The sequence below is a fragment of the Macrobrachium rosenbergii genome, chromosome 57 (assembly GCF_040412425.1).
Source record: "Macrobrachium rosenbergii isolate ZJJX-2024 chromosome 57, ASM4041242v1, whole genome shotgun sequence".
Classification (NCBI taxonomy): Eukaryota; Metazoa; Arthropoda; class Malacostraca; order Decapoda; family Palaemonidae; genus Macrobrachium; species Macrobrachium rosenbergii.
This window is the reverse complement of record NC_089797.1, coordinates 15,433,473-15,451,975: the sequence shown is the minus strand read 5'-3', so window position 1 is coordinate 15,451,975 and position 18,503 is coordinate 15,433,473. Positions and strand designations below refer to the sequence as shown.

The 18,503-nt window shown below is 32.8% G+C and overlaps 1 protein-coding gene across 5 annotated transcripts in view; it reads left to right on the top strand.

Moving 5' to 3' along the window:
- The window catches only part of LOC136837027 (Kv channel-interacting protein 1-like), a 923,431-nt gene that overhangs the window by 495,877 nt on the left and 409,051 nt on the right, over positions 1-18,503 (top strand). For all 5 annotated transcript variants that reach the window (XM_067101571.1, XM_067101570.1, XM_067101569.1 and 2 more), the window contains one exon: positions 4,835-4,963. In XM_067101571.1, coding sequence (XP_066957672.1) covers positions 4,835-4,963 — 129 coding nt within the window. The remainder of the gene's footprint in view (positions 1-4,834; positions 4,964-18,503) is intronic.

Below are 18,503 nucleotides of genomic sequence, written 5' to 3'. Positions count from 1 at the left end.
AACTTTTTGCTAAGTTAAATCAATTAGTACCATCAATTAAATTCACGATGGAAATGGAAAATGATGGGTGCTTACCGTTTCTGGATGTCCTCATACGAAGAAATAGTAGTGGGTTTAAATATAGTGTGTATAGAAAACCCACTAATATTTCTTCCTATGTGCATTTCTATTCTGGACAAAGCAATAAGGTTAAAAAGTCAGTGTTTTCATCTATGTTTTTAAGAGCATTACGGGTATGTAGCCCTGAATATATTGATGATGAAATAGATAAGATTAGGAATGCCGGCAAAAATTGAAATATCCTGATAGTGTATTAAACAGTGCATTTGAAGCAGCAAAAAACTATGTATCAAAACCAGAAAGAACCTTACAACACAAAAAAATTTGCTTGTTCTGCCTTATAATAATAGTATGAAAGATATCCCTCATCTTCTTAAGAATTTTTGGTGTTAATGTCGCATTTAAGAACAATACAACAATGAAAAATGTACTTATCAAGAACTCCCCAGACAATATTAAAGGGTGTGTATATAAAATTCCGTGTAAGTCTTGTGACAACTTTTATATTGGCCAAACCGGGAAAAGCACTGGAAAAAAAGAATTGAACAACATAAGAAATGTGTGAGATATGCACAAGGGAACAGTGGTATATTTGTACATGTTAGTGAGAACAATCATGCTATCAACTGGGAAGGGGCAAAAAGGATTGTATATTCTAATAATGCACTGAAAGGAACATCATTGAATCTAGCTTCATAAAAGAAAGTTACAACCATAATATGAATATCAGTCAAGGGATGTATAAACTTGATCCTTTAATATCAAAAGAAATTTGTAAATTGTTTAAACTTTAAGGTAGGCAGTAGAGATGTATGAAAATAGGATTATCATATTTGTAAACACAGTACGAGGGTAGTAATGTTAATGAGTTTCCAAACTCCGCCTCCATGACACCTGTCAGGTGTGGATCTGAGGTGGGGTATGGTCTGTTTATCAGCAATGTCCCCTGAGAGTCTATTGTGATTTTTAGCCAAATGAGTTTTAAAGGCCACTCCTACCTCGACACCGGCCTAAGTGGGGGATATGGAGCCTCTAACGGTTGTGTATGTTCGTCAGTACTGTTCTTGTAGTATATATATTTGTGACTTCTCACACTCTGTATCAGTCCTTCGTCAATGGCTTGGAAATAAAGTCGAAACCGGTCAGGACCTACACCCCGTTTCTTATTTTTCACCTGTGGTAATGTGTGATAAATGAATCACGTACAAAAGTGATAATAATCACGTATGTATATATGTGTGTGTATTATATATATATATATATATATATATATATATATATATATATATATATATATATATATATATATATATATATATATATATATAAATATATATATATATATATATATATATATATATATATATATATATATATATACATATATATATATATATATATATATATATATATATATATATATTGATAAAGGGGATATGTCGGAGGTTTGCATAGCATACAAAATCTTATATCCTAATGACGATATTTTTAGCAACTATTCCATAGCAGAGTATGGGCAATTTTATAACTTTATGTGAATTTGAATCATTAGTTTGGTCTCATCTTATTTCATTGCTGTTTTGGAAATGTTACCATAAAGAACGACTACTCTTCTTCAATATAACAATAAAATCTTGCAATGGCAACATTTCACATTAAACCTATAGAAGAAGAATATTGCTGAAATACTTCTCAGTACAGAGTACAAAATGTTTAGCAGATTTTATTATTGCACACTGTCGTTTGTGAATAGCAATAAATTATATTATTAGAAAGTCGAATTATTGCAGATTTACGCGATCAATAATAGATTAAAATTTTTTAATTTTTTGGCAAAAGTATATTCACAGTTATATAATTTTTTTCATCTAACCTTTGACCTTGCATGTATTGTTTCGGTTTTTGTACAGATTGAGATAAATTGCAATTATGCCGATTTATATTAGATACCATTATCAGTATCGTAGCATGGACAGTAACTTTACTCCCACCAGTAAATGAGAAATTTGACTAAACACAAAATTGGTTAATGTTTTGAGGTATCACTGAAGAAACTAGCGCGTGAATAAATAATTTTTAGAATAAAGATTTTTCTTCTTCTTCTTCTTCTTCTTCTTCTTCTTCTTCTTCTTCTTCTTCTTCTTCTTCTTCTTCTTCTTCTTATTATTATTATTATTATTATTATTATTATTATTATTATTATTATTATTATTATTATTATTTGTAATTGTGTTGCTTTACTTTGGACATCCGTGGTAGAAAGGTATGCTTTGTCAGATGAAAGAGAAAAATCATTGCAACTTTGATATGTTGACGTATAATATAACCTAAAATTAAAACATTAACCGACATGTTAATGGGTCGGTCCTAGAGAACTGATGAAACGTAATTGGTCTTCATTTCTAGCTACCTGTTTTTGTCTACTTATTTATTAATTTATTTTTTTTAATAATTGATCTCTTTTTGTATTTCCTACTACCTTCTGTTCCTTCTTTCAAATGAGCGCATATTCTTTGGAAACCAATCCCTGAATGGAGAGACATTGATTTGTGCCCTTATGAAGTATTATGATTAATAAAAAGAAACACACACAAATAACAAGGGAAAAAATTTGACATTTCGAATCAATTTAGTAGCTGCAAGAGCATAATGTATATGGTATAATCGGTGGTGTACATTTTATGTATCTGTTTCAATTCGTACTTCTTAGATTACTATGCCTTCACTGGAGGAAATGGCTCTAGTGCTTGTGAAAAAATACTCCTCAGAATCAGTCGCTGAAATGAAACGTGGTATTTACTCGTAAATGTCAGGCTCAGTCGGCGGCCTTGTGGTTTAAGATTAACTATTCAGACGTGGCTTTTGATTGAAAAGAGTGGGCGAAAGTTGGCTTATTCATAGCTAGTATTGAAAGATTACATTTTTAGTCTGAAATTGAAAAAAATAAATGTTGCGTGAAATGCAAAGCAAGTCTAAAACACGCATCAACTAACTTGGAAATTAAAGATTATAACACACACTTGCGGTTTCTTGACCCAGATAACGCATTAGTTGTACAATATAATTGTTGGAAATGTTTCCCTTCAAAAATCACTATCTGTTTGGTAGATAATAAAGCGACAAACATAATTTGATTAGAGCTGAGTCTTTATTTTTCTCGCTCTACATTTACGCTTCATAAACTGAACAAACCTCTTCGTAACTTAGCCCAAACAGCCCCTTGAGATGTTCTATAAAACAATAAAAGGTAAGAGTCAACGAAAGAAGCACAAATATGTGTCGAATCATAATAATGAACTTTGATTTGTAATAACATTCCTCTCTCTCTCTCTCTCTCTCTCTCTCTCTCTCTCTCTCTCTCTCTCTCTCTCTCTCTCTCTCTCTCTCTCTCTCTCTCTGCCCCGGAGCTGTTGTGAGGTCTTGCAGGTGTATTTTTCTAGTTACATTCAATTGATCATAATCTGTTCCAGGTGAATATATTCATGTTGGAGTCTGGATTATTGTTTTCTTCAATTGTTATAGACTATAGAAATGTATTTTCTGGTTTTTAATTCCCATTGTTAGTTGCTATTAGTGTTGTATTATTTGCATATTTATTTATTTGCACAATATGGATATTCTCTTAATATGGCATTCATTTTTTCTTCTTTGGTTATGAAAATGTAAATAATTATTTTCCTTTCCATTTACATTATCATTTGTAAATTAAACATCAATATGCCTTATGTAATTTTTATATCCAAGGAGTATGGTAAATTCAAATATCCATAATTTTATGAACATTTATCGCATATTGAATTCTTGTAGGAACATAGTGTATATTCGTATTAACATCGTACATAACATCGTTTACTAGAGGTACATAATTACATAAAATAAATCCTTGGTATCCTTGATGTACTTGCACGAGAACTACTTTTGAAAAAAACATTTCAAATACAATTTCAACTTTGTTGTACGAAGCGCAAACCATTTTCCAGAGAGAGGACAATAAGCAGAACAATAAGCAGATTAGGCAGAGATCTATGTGAATTCATAGATTCCTCACAAAATTATGAAAGAAGCCAGCCATAATTCCAATAATCTTTTTATGATATTACCCGGATATTAGCCAATAATTTTGAACTTTCTATCGAAAACTTTCGCTCCTTAACACACATGCGTATGATAATCAGTACAATAAATAAACAACACTGATAGTGTTTTCACTTTATCAGTTTTTTTACTTAGAAATGGTAAAAAAAGACATTTTTACATACTTTTCTTTAGTGCTAAAACCATTTTAGTTTTCTGAAAAGGAAACTATTGTGCCTGCTTTGTCTGTCCGTCCGCACTTTTTACTGTTCGCACTTTTTCTGTCCGCCCTCAGATCTTAAAAACTACTGGCGCTAGAGGGCTGCAAAGTGGTATGTTGATCATCCACCCTCCAATCATCAAACATACCAAATTGCAGCCCTCTAGCCTCAGTAGTTTTTATTTTCTTTAAGGTTAAATTTAGCCATAATCGTGCGCCTGACAACTATATAGGTCAGGCCACCACCGGGCCGTGGTTCAAGTTTCATGCTCACACAGCATTATACCCAGACCACCGGAAACTAGATGTATTTTCGGTGATCTTGATTATACGATATGTTGAAAACTCGACTGCGCCGAAGAAACTTCGGCGCATTTTTTACTTGTTTTATGATCACTTATTGGCAGCTGTACAGTTTTCTGAAATTAATCGACTTCACTGACTGACGTTTCTAACCCCATTCTCTATTAATTTCATCAGGAGAAACAAGTGAGGACGAGAGAGAAGAGAAACCCAAAAACCCCATCCGCAGACTGTCCCGGATGTTGTCCAACGCCGGCCCAGCGATTGTCCGGAGGGTATCCAAACTCCGCAGGAAAAGCTTAGCACGTAAGTAGTACCCCTACCCAAGTTTGTCTTTCTTTTTGGCGAAAAGGTAAAGTTACCCACTTGGTCGGCCGCAACTTCGTTTGCAGGTCCTCGTTAAAATTTTTGACCATCTTAGCCCTCTTGTGCGAGTGATTGCCTCAAAGGAAGCTTAATCTAAATAAACTTTAATCTGAAGTTTTTAAAAGAATCTCGGTTGACTGTAGAGATCTGCAGGTTCTTGCACCTTCTTTCCTGGACGCCATGTTGTCATCTTCTCTTAATATCTTCTCTTAATATCTTTAGGAGTAGCTTTCTCATGAAAATCCCAGTCTTCAATAAATTTACTACCATTCACTTTGTAACTTTCTTCAGTATCTCTCACTTACACCTTTTGTAAGAGGAAAAACTAGCTTCACTGCTAAGCTATGCTTATTGCATCTGTCTCATCAAAAATCTTCACAGTCTTTCTTTAATGATAGTAAATTTATAAAATGAAGGTTATAACGCTATTGGAAAAACATGAAAAATAAAATAAAATACTGAGAACGTAAAAAGCCTTAAAACGAAAATTGTGATTTCAAATATTACCATTAGCATGGCTGGGGTTATTCAATGTTCTCTGACTATATATGAATATTACAGCATTCTGAGTGCTTTATTTCCTATTAAAAGTATTTGTAAATTATCTTTTCTTAATACCTCAGTGTTACTTGTGACCTCTTGTGTGATCTCATAGCATCTTCTTTCGTCTGCATTCATAACTTTGTATTTTTTACAGCTTGAAATAACTAAGAGCTTTACTAATGCTACAATGCAAGACGCTTAGATTAACACAGAGTAGTTTTCTTTCAATGGTCGTGATCTAAAGCAGATTAAGAAATATTTGATACAGTTCTCAAACCTTTGAATATTGGTTAAATATCCTTTTATAAATGGGTTTGTTATGATTAGAAGTGAGAAACAGGTAAACGTGTAGAATAAATGCTTTAAAAACATATAAACAAATAAATTTTAAGAGAAATTGCTTTACCCTTGTTTTTTATTCAATCAAAGGAAGTTCTTGTGACATTACATTTTGGCACTCGAAGACGTAACTTCATCTGCTTTAGTTACCCACCCACTGGCCACAAAGAAAACTAACTTTTTGCATGAAAGAAAATGAGAACTCACATAATATATTCATGTAGGACTGATATAAAACTTCTACTCTTCCGTCTTCTAATTCACTTTATATCTCTTTCAGTGGTTGAAGGAGGTAAGATATATCATCAAATTTGAGTCTGTGTCTAAGGTAGAGTATACTAATGAATGTCAACCACAAGAAACCTGAATGTATGAGGCATGATGAATTTTCCGCATGATCTATTGTAGTTTATTGTATGATTATTCACAGGAACGTTTTATGCTAGATGTCAAAAATTTTTCGAGAATTGTTATTCATTTACATAGCCGACGACCATATACGTGTGTGCTATTAGGGTTTCACTTCAGTAGACTAAATAGACTTTACGACTATGTACAGAATAGCTGACATATTCTAACGTAGGTTACGTCATATTGAAATATTTCTTTAAATATATGGCAAGGATACTTGGATACACTACACTGGTAACACTGGTAAGTTATAAATCTAGCTTCATATTTATCGTTATATATATATATATATATATATATATATATATATATATATATATATATATATATATATATATATATATATACTGTCTTAAAGGAAAGGACACTAGAAGGTGCTATTACAATCTACGGTGTAGAATACCCTGTTTTATTTACTACAACCAAATTCATGCTTATTGTAAATATTCCACTTATATTTGTATGTATTTTGTACCTGCTTAGATGTATTATTAATTTAAAGACACACAACCAAATTCACACACACACACACACATATATATATATATATATATATATATGTATATATATATATACTATATATATATGTGTGTGTTTATGTGTGTGTGTGTGTGTAAATATGGACATACATACATAAAGCACGGTTTACACGCTACGATAAATTGTAGCGATTTATTGTAATGAAAAGGTTGTTACAATTTGTCGTTACGTGTAAACAGGAGATCGTTGTATCGATCTCCTGTTTACACGTAACGACAAATTGTAACAACCTTTTCATTACAATAAATCGCTACAATTTATCGTAGCGTGTAAACCGTGCTTAATGGAAAGTAGTATGATTCGTCAATATATCATCGAGTTTTCCACAGAGGCTTTGACATATATACCCCTTAATTCAAACATCTCATTTTATTGTTTCCGTGTAAGTGCTCGATCTGGGTACTTTTTCCCTTGTCTCAAGCCACAGTGATCTGTCTTAATTTTGTAGTAAGAATCCTACCCTCCCTGGTTTAGTAACATTATGGTTACCCGTATGGAACATTGCACACCCTAGTCAACCACTTAATCTCACTATCCCTACAGTAACTGAATCGCAAAAGTAATCTTATTAACTTCTGATATCTTACCATTCTTCGATCTCTTGATTAGCCGCATTAAGAGGATGGTGCTGTCTTGCACATCTCGCGGTAGCCTACAATTTAGGCATTACTCATGATTCTTTGCAGTGTTCCATCGGCTCCTAGCTGCAGTCCCTTTCATGCCTGTTACTGTAACTCTCTCCACATTCGCTTTCTTCCATCTTATTTTCCACTCTCTCTGAACAATTGTTTCATAGTGCCACTTAGAGGTTTCCTCCTGTTACACCTTTAAAACCTTTTTACTCTCAATTTCCCTTTTAGTACTAAAAGACCTACCTCATAGGTCCCAGCGCTTAGCCTTTGGTCTAAAATTTATATTTCGTTCATTCTTGTGTCATCCAGCTCTGCTTCTCTGCTGATTTCCACTCCCAGCAAGTCCCTAAAATGATCACTTTGTGAGCATCTTTTATCATATCGATTCAGAAAGTTATTTGCTCAATAACTTTTGTCTGTGTCTTATAGAACAGTTTATTCTGACAAAAATTCTTGTCTACTCGTCCAACCTTAGCTTTTTTTATTGCATGCACTCTTCTTTACACATGTTAAGTTAGATATTAAATCTTGTGTAAATAATGAAAGCAAATGAAAAATGCTCATGGCTTAATTACGTAAAATATCGAGTTGTCTCTGAGACGTCATTTACCAAAATCTCTTCCATTTTAATTAAATAAAATTTCTTGCTATGCTATATTTTTAGAACGATAGTAAAATTAATTTACTTGTAGAACATTCCTAAATTTGACATAAACGTAGCTATTTATTATGAAATATTAACCCACATATACCATTAATATCAATATAATAAGTTATAACCAATAGAATGTATTAAAAGGTTATATTATATGTCAAATCTACATCCAAAAGAGCCTAGCTAATAGTGCATCTACTCTAACTGGGACTCGAACCAGTATCTTTTATTGTTAGTAAATGAGACAGAATGGCTTAATATTTTCAGCCATCTTAGCAGGCATAAAAACACATATGGATTGGCTGAGGGAAAGATAAAATCTACGAAGAATAAACAGAGAATATCTAAGGAGCAATTGGGACACAGAAGAAAATTTCGTATGCAGGAATACCGTGGATGGCTAATGGGGTTAGTGGGAATTTAATCTCATTAGCCATCCACGGTATTCCTGCATACGAAATTTTCTTCTTGTGTCTCAATTGCTCCTTAGAGATTCTCTGTTCATCCTTCGTAGATTTTATTTTTCCCTCAGCCAATCCATATGTGTTTTATGCCTATTAAGATGGCTGGAAATATTAAGCCATTCTCTCTCATTTACTAACAATAAAAGATATTGGTTCGAGTCCCAATTAGAGTAGATGCACTATTAGCTAGGCTCTGTTGGATGTAGATTTGACATATAATATAACCTTTTAATTAATTCTATTAGGTATAACTTATTATATTGATATTAATGGTATATGTGGCTTAATATTTCATAATAAATAGCTACGTTTATGTCAAATTTAGGATTGTTTTACAAGTAAATTAATTTTACTATCGTGCTAAAAATAAGTTGTGGCATCCATTTCTTAAGGCAAGAAAATTTTTTTTTTAAATGGAAGAGATTTTAGTAAATGACGTCTCATGGACAACTCGATATTTTACGTAATTAAGCCATGAACATTTTTCGTTTGCTTTTAATATTTACAGAAGATTTAATATCTAACTTAACATGTGAGCCATTTCTGCATGTAATATTTTACTTCGAAAATATGATTTTTCTAATAAATATGTACAAAAATCGTAGACAGAATATGTTACTAAGTATTACTTGGCTTTGGAACATGCATTGTGTGATATAACAATGTTCTACTCTTCTTTATGTACATTATTAATTCAGGTTTATACACGTACTTCCAATCCAATAAGAATAAGGAGCAAAAAGCTTTAAATAAGGATTCGGGATTCTTCTAAAATGATTTCCTATAAAAAGATTTCTAAGAAAACGTATATTTTCTGGATTTTTTTTTTTTTTTATAATTCCCCGCCTGGTATCAAATAGACCGAGGTGCTAAGAGGAAGCGAAGCAGGAGAAGGTCTACAATAACAGACGAATTTCATTTCCAATTCCAATGAGGTCTAATATGTACTGATGCCTCCGAAGCTCGAAAATGTGACGACAGCCCGAACAAACCGCTGTTGCCAACGGAACCATATCGGAAATTTCGAATACTCTTGACTCACTTTCCGCTTATCGTTAAAATGAGCTCCTGAAAAAAAATCAAACAACCTTCCTGTCATCCTGCGTTTGTTACCATGACAACAGAAAATCCCCCGGACCAAATGCAAGAACACGCCAGATTTTCTCGCTGAATCCCGACCAGCACAGGAAAGGCCGGTATCGCCGTAGAGATGATGTCGTGGTGGAGATGAATGCAAATACCAGGCTTGCATTAAGATCGAGATTCCAGACCTCCTTTTTCTCCACAATTTCGGAATTTTCATTTCTGTCTTCTGTTTCTGTTGGTTTTGTTTCGTCCATTCCGGTTTTATTTGTGGGAAACGAGTATATAATCTCAGTGACTCTGGCTTTTCCGATGACATTCACGAATATTGCCATAATACCAGTATTGGAACAAGTCCTATACCAAGCGTTCCTACGCTGTTGAATTTTACTCCTTTGACAATAATAATCTCATGCATAAGCCTCTGCTGTTAAGATAGCATATCAAGGCTGTTGACTTTCCTGTTCACGAGTGATGCCCACGACTTCTTCCGCATTGCTATGGTATTCGTCGTCAAGCAGCATATCAGTTCATAGGGGAATCATTTGAATGAAAACTCCAAGAACTATGCTTTAGCTGTAACGTGTTTTATGGTGCCAGGAACGAGACAGTTTGCAAATAAAATTCATGCAGTTAAGGAACTTACTCAGTATTCTTCCCTAGATACATTATACATACATACATACATACATACATACATACATACATACATACATACATACATATATATATATATATATATATATATATATATATATATATATATATATATACATATATATATATATATATATATATATATATATATATATATATATATATATATATATATATATATATATATATATATACAGTATATATTTGTTTTATTTTTATTTTTACAAGTTTAATGCCCACTAAAAAAAAAAAGAGAAATTGAATGCTAAATTATGAGTGTACCTTACTATGGATAAAAAAAAGGTAAAACCTTCTATTGCATTTTTTAACATTTGAGGTAACATTTTTTGAGTACAAACTATTTGCTTTCATGTTCATGCGATATAAGGGTAAGGTCAAGATAAGGAAAACCATGTAATTAATTTAATCTGTTGAATATGACATGGGTAATAGGTTTTGTTACCTCATTGAAAATAATATATATATATATATATATATATATATATATATATATATATATATATATATATATATTTATATATATTATATATGTATATATATATATATATATATATATATATATATATATATATATATATATATATATATATATATATATATATATATTTATATATATATATATGTGTGTGTGTATGTTTAATCATTAAGCTACAAATGTAGTTTAATATCCAATTCACGCTACTTCGGGATTGGTACCTATGTTTCTTGACCGAGACCCTTAGGTACCAATCCATTCATCACTTATAATTCCCTGTCGGTGATATTCCCGAAGTAGCGTGAATTGGATATTAAACGACATTTGTAGCTTAATGATTGTATATAAATCACGGTGATGTGATAAAAAATTCATGAATATGTACTGTATATGGGTGTGTCCCCGCGCGCGCGCGCGCATGTGTGTGCATGTGCGTGTATATATATACGTATATGTTGTGTGTGTGCATATGTACATATATACATATATATATATATATATATATATATATATATATATATATATATATATATATATATATATGTATATATACATATATTTATATATATATATATATATCAAAATGTGTGTGCATCCATACGCTTGCGCGCTTGTGGTTTGCTTCTAGACTAATTCACATTTACATGCTTTCATTTTGAGGTTTGCGTGAATGCATGATGTGAGGACACATATGCTTGCTTAAATTTTTGCTAGTCATGAGTGAGACTCTGTTACCTAAACGCAGCTGGGAAGTTTCAGCCCGTGTTGTCATGGTAACCGGGTTTTTGTTGTGTGAACTTCGCTTGGAAACCTTCGATGAGCATTTTGTCACTTCACCGCTCAGAGTTTTACATGTGGAGGGTATCATTAGAATGAAAAATGAGAGAGAGAGAGAGAGAGAGAGAGAGAGAGAGAGAGAGAGAGAGAGATTGGATATATGCTTTGAGATTTATTCTTTTAACAAGTGAAACCTATGAAAATGCGTCCAAATTATAAAGTATTACTCTTCTTAGAAAAAGTAAATGTTAATTTTCATAAATAATGGAGAGGTTCCTTCGATCTTAACGAGAGAGAGAGAGAGAGAGAGGTTGTATTTATGCTTTGAAATTAATTATTTTGACAAAGGAAACCAATGAAAATACGTGCAAATTATGAGATATCTCCGCTTTTTAGAAAAGGTGAATAATTTTTAAAAATAACGGGGAAGTTACGTCGATAAAAACAATATCTATGCTCAGAAATTTATACCATTGCCTTAGAATAGTCTTTTTGGCTTAATTCTCAGTTAGGCTTATTTTTGCAGATATTTTATCATAAAGTAATAGCTGGGTAAAACTGAGGTACGATACTAAAGGGTATAGCGGTCACTAATGAGCACCAGGGGTCCCCCTCCGACCACCTAGGACGTGGGGCAGTAAGGCAGATGGCTGCTGAAGAATCAACAAATACAGCTAATTCACAGGGACAGGGAAAATGAGTCATGCTCTGACCGAGGCTTACAGTCGGGATCAGTGCTGTAAAGTTACTCAAGTTATTCACGAGTAGGATTTAATTTTGGTCTAGGGAAATGTTATTCTCCAGGAGGATTTAAATACTGGGCTGAGGAAATGTTTCAGAGGTAGTATAACTGGGTGGAAAGACAAAAGAGGAAATGGGTAAAGAGTAAAGGACAACAAAAAAATGCCTAGGTCCTAGGCTGAAGAGAAGCTATAAGTAGCCTTTGAAACCGTCTTAAAATATGCCGGACAAGAAGCTAATTATAATCCATTACGCTATAAATATCTTCTAAAAACACGACCTTGATCATTTCCTCGCACCTGATGGTACACTTACATTAATATCGATCATAGTAAGTCATACAGGTAAATGTTAATCGATGATTGTAATTTATACGAACTCGATAGACCACTACCTCAGTCGAAACAATGTTCTTAATTTACCACGAGGGAAATCTCAAAATTAAACGTCTGCATTCATCTCCAACTAGATAGAGCGTCCATATACCGTTTCTGCAAAATATGTGAAAGCTGAAGCAGCTCTCCACCAAAACCGGATTCAGTTGACCGTAGCAAGTTGAGAGAATCCGCCCTCGTCACATGACCGGTCTTACCAAAAGGCTACATGAACTTCTGTCAATGGAGTGTATTCGGATCCGGCTGACCGTGAAAAGTTTACGGCATTTGTCAGTGAGTGATTTTCCCTGAAATCCAACTTTTAGACTACGCACAAACAAACTATTCCGATTACCTATTGACTGAGAGTACTTTTTAATATTTGACTAATGGAATTAATTATTATCTGGTAAGAGTAAGTTAATATCTGAGTTTTTTATATTACAACTAACTATTTGACTTGTATTAATAATTCTTCTTTTATCGTTCCTTTTTTTATTTTTTATCTTTTCACGGCCTACGATTTGTTCCATCAGATTTTTTGCTCCTAACGAATACAATCTGTCTTCGTAGACTATTGTGTATTTGAGGTAAAAGGAACCTGCCTTCCTCAGAGAGAGAGAGAGAGAGAGAGAGAGAGAGAGAGAGAGAGAGAGAGAGAGAGATTATGTACATCTTTTGAACGTTCAGCGGTTAAGATTACCTTGGCGAGACCTCTTATTTCCGTTTTTTTTTTTATTTAATGAAAGTGCCTTTATCTTTTTAGCAAATGGCCTGCAACTTTAAACAAACGGAATGGGCTGACGTTCAAAATGAAACCTCTTTAAACAAGCATGAATGTAAGGCTAGATTTCACCGTGGAATAGTTCTCTTCATATTGAGCTCTTTAACTGAATCTGCATTCCTATTATCCAATCTAACCAACTATGTCTAACCAACAATTGTCTTGAGGAAGACTAAGGTTTTCCTATGCATACGGATGGCGTCTTTCGGCCAACCGCAAAATTGGAAGTGGCCATGGTCCTGTGACCTGCAGTTTTTCAATAAAAATATTATTTTTGCAACGCTTTTTGTGAAGATTTTTGTTTGAAAGCTAATGAAATCTAATTATTGATAGATTCGAAAATATTAAGAATATATATATATTATAAACAGTATATATGTGTGATAAATTTGAAGATAAAATTGAAGGATAAAAGAGTACAAGAAAGATTACCCTTCACTGGTAACAAAAAAAATAAGTAAGTAAATAAATAAATAAATAAATAAATAAATAAAATTCGGCTGAAAATAATTAATGTAAGATTTAAATAAGAAGCATTTACGGTATAATTGGCCATTGATAATTCTACATGTAAATGCAGTTATCAATGGAATATTATACACCACCCACATTTGTAGTAGGAATGAACATATTTACTGTTATAAATTATAAGGACTAAGTAATATTTGTTACTGTTAATGTCATAAATGATATACATTCTTATGAAACGTTAGAAAATATCATGCACTTACATAGCCAAGAATCCTATCGTGACAAAAATAAAAAAAAGGAGACACTAGATCCAAGTCTCTCGGGAGAGCTTGTTTTTGTCTTTGTCTCGTCTACTCCAAGAGTCATTTTCACAAAGATGACCTATATAATTACGTATGTACCTGGTGGTTAGTCGCCTGTGGTAGGCCACAACTCTCAGTTTCAGGAGGTAGGTCAACGTCCTCCTCAGATCATCGGGACCATCTCATTTTTATTCGTTGTTCCTTTACACTTTCTATTCCTTCTCCCAGTGGCCAGGAAAGTCGAAATATTTTAGTAAAATCTGTCTTCGTCTCATAGATGTCATAACAGGAATGTCACCGCCAATATCTCATGCATTTCACATCACACTAATTTATTTGCATGAACAATGCTAATGAGATGTAAACGGTATGTTTCAGAGAGAGAGAGAGAGAGAGAGAGAGAGAGAGAGAGAGAGAGAGAGAGAGAGAGAGGGTGTCTAAGGGAGGGAGCGATACGAGGAAAATGAGGAGTATCGATTTAAGCTCAGACAATCATGACCAAGCTTGCGAAAACATCGAGAGGAAAGAAAAAACACCTTTCCTCTTTTTTTTTTTATTTTTTGCTTGGAAGTAAGGGTTACATGAAGAATTCCATTCGTATAAAGATAATGATTATTTTTCTTTTATTCCGTATGGGAACTGAAAACCTTTACAAAAACAATACTGCGGTTGAACCGAAAATGGCGTGGAATATGTACACTATTGATTATAAGTTAAGTATACTTTTGTTTTATCAGACCACTGAGCTGATTAACAGCTCTCCTAGGGCTGGCCCGAAGGATTAGACTATTTTACGTGGCTAAGAACCAATTGGTTACTTAGCAACGGGACCTACAGCTTATTGTGGAATCCGAACCACATTATGCCGAGAAATGAATTTCTATCACCAGAAATAAATTCCTCTAATTCTTTATTAGCCGGCCGGAGACTCGAACTCCGGGCGTAGCGAGTGCTAGCCCACAACTCTACCGACTCTCCCAACAAGGAACTACTACTGATTATATATATATATATATATATATATATATATATATATATATATATATATATATATATATATATATATATATATATATATATATATATATATATATATATATATATATATATATATATATATATATAGAGAGAGAGAGAGAGAGAGAGAGAGAGAGAGAGAGAGAGAGAGAGAGAGAGTGAGAGCCTGTGATTTGTCTGACAGGTTTGTTACTAGAGTATAACTTAAACATGTAATAAATTTTCCTGCGTGTTTACTTCCATTTCACAATAATAGGTTATACTTGTTCTCTCCTCCCTTCTCGTTAGCTTAAGATATAGTCTCTAATTGGTATAACAAGGAGCATAGATAATGAGGTCGATGAGATATATTGGTGTCACCAAGACCAAAGAATATATTCTAGTACTAATGGTATTTGTAATTTCATGAACATGAATTTCCTGTACGAATTAATGCTCAGTAATTCAATAATTGTACAATGGCTTGAGATTCTGTAATGAGAGCAATAGTTGCTGATGTATTGCTAATGTGAGGTAACCTAGTATAAAAATTTTCATATTTATCGCACGCAGTTCAAAGATGTTAGCAATAGCTCAGTTACCGAACAAGGAACCATGACAAGCAAAAGATGTTTCGAAAATTTATTCTTTTAGCTCCGCAAAACCTCTAGGAAATTCATTTTGGGAATTTTGAATAACAAACTTCTTCTAAGAGATATTTCCTGTTGTTGGAAAACTTAAAACTATTCTCGTATGATACCTTGAACATACAAGTACATACCGCCTAAACATAGACATTATGCTGACTGAAAGGAATCCTTTAAGTCCCTTGGACCAAAAACATCTCCCTGGCATCAAATATTTCTCGCGGAAATTTCCGTTAGAAATATAAGAAATAGTGGTGATAAAATTCGAGAAATGACTGAATAACATAATTTCTTATTTTGTGTAGCGTATGTGCAGCTTCTTACGAGAGAAAAGTTTGGCATGAGTAGACTATATCGTAACAATTTAGGTTAGATATCCTGATAGATCGCTGTGATGATTGGCAACTGAGCAACATTTGCGAATAATACTCTTGTATTAATGTATGACTCGGAAAAATCTCGATTCTAAGGATAGTTTTCACTCAGATTCTTGCGCTGTTGCAATTTCTAATATTTCCCTTATATTTTTGCGCTATTCTTGAAGTAGAGATAATCCAAACTCGCCTCCGCTTCCCCAAAAATAGGGATTTTAGTTATTACTTTCTAAAAAGTCTATAATATCAGGGTGTACTCTTACTTCACTCGATTCTGACCGTAGAAATTATGGATGGCATTCTTAACATTCCTTCCAACGTAGTAGATGGTTCCTTACATACCTTTCGAAGGCTATGCCCAAAGAGAAGGAGGAAAAATATATGAAGGTTTTTTAAACCCGATGCGGTCGGATGAGATGGTATGTTCTAGGGCCTATAAAGATCTAGCAGAATAGCTGGGGAATATTTGAAAGAGGTTCTGTTTGCTTAGTGATTTAACAGTCTTATATGCTGGCTTTGCATGGATATGAATTACCAAATCTTGTAAAGCAAAATAAAACGATTTTTTTTTACCTCGTACCATAACCGTCTGAAGTTAGTATCCTATAAAATTTGAATCAGTAAATTATCTTATATTGCAAAGAATAAATTAATATAAAAGCGTCGAACGTGTACGAATCTAGCTTAGAGAAATGATACTTGTTTTTCCTTCTAAGTGTTCTTTACAAAAAGAAAGTGTTCATCTCTCTTTTCACTGTTTGTCATTTATCGAATGGGCCATCCCCACTGTCCATACCACTTCCTGTCTCATTTGTTGTATGCTTGAATAACATTTTCGTTAAGCTAGCTTTTAAATTAGTCACCCATTTATTATTCAATGCCTTTCCTTTAATGAATATGCATTTCCTCTTCATTCAAATGGGAATGAGCATGGCAACATCCGGAAATATAAGCAGCAGAAAATAAACATTCTCTGGTATATTGTTGACTTTTTTTCTATAAAACCGATAATGAATCATGAAAAGTTATAGTTATTCTCAGTTATGTATAGTTATACGCACGTTAGCAGGTTACATACCCATAGAATGATTGTTTTAAATTTCATCTGAGTCATGCTTTATCAGAGCTCATGTCTTAGCATAATGTTCATATAGCTTTTTAGTAAGCTTTCCTTTTATTAAGAAACTAGAATTTTTATCTTCTAAAAGCGTCAACGCTTTACATACAAATCGATGTTCAGTACTTTAAAAGGTTCGTGAGTAATTTGCATCAGAACTACTCTGACATTTTGCAGACATAATAATATAGACAATAGCTACAAGCATACGTCATTTTCAGTAGCTCATTCTTAACAAGAAAAGGCTCTTGTATCCCCTTGTAAGAAGCTTTAAGTTCCCCTATGCTACTGAAAGAGAAATAATTCTTTGATGTCTATAAGTATTCTAGGCTCGGAATCCCATTACGTCATATTCTTAGAGAATCTAATACTGAACATAATGATATTCTGTGGTTTGCGAATTAGTTGTATCACTCTGACTCGGGATTCATTTATCATTGCGTATGGCATCGTTTTACTTCCTTAGGTTATTATATTTCAAGTATATTTTGATAAAATGGCATGAAGACCTTACCAGCGTTCAGTTTTATTAATCATATACAGTATATATATTATATATATATATACATATACATACATACATATATATATATATATATATATATATATATATATATATATATATATATATATATATATATATATATATATATATATATATATATATATATATATATATATATATATATATATATATATATATATATATATGATATGCGTGCCTCTCAAATAAAAGGCCAGGTCATAAAAGAAGTCTGAACCTAAGTACTTCTGTACCCTACGTTTTCCAGGACACCCTGCCCCAGTTATGACCTTTGTGGGTCAGTTGGTAATATCCCAGCCTTTCTTTTGAGAGATTAGGGTTCGATCCCGATGTGTGTCGGAAATTTATTTCTGTGAAACTTGTGCTCATTGTTCATATAGTTCCCCCCCCCAAAAAAAATATAAGTGTGTGTGTATGTATATATATATATATATATATATATATATATATATATATATATATATATATATATATATATATATATATATATATATATATATATTTATATATATATATATATATATCTATATATA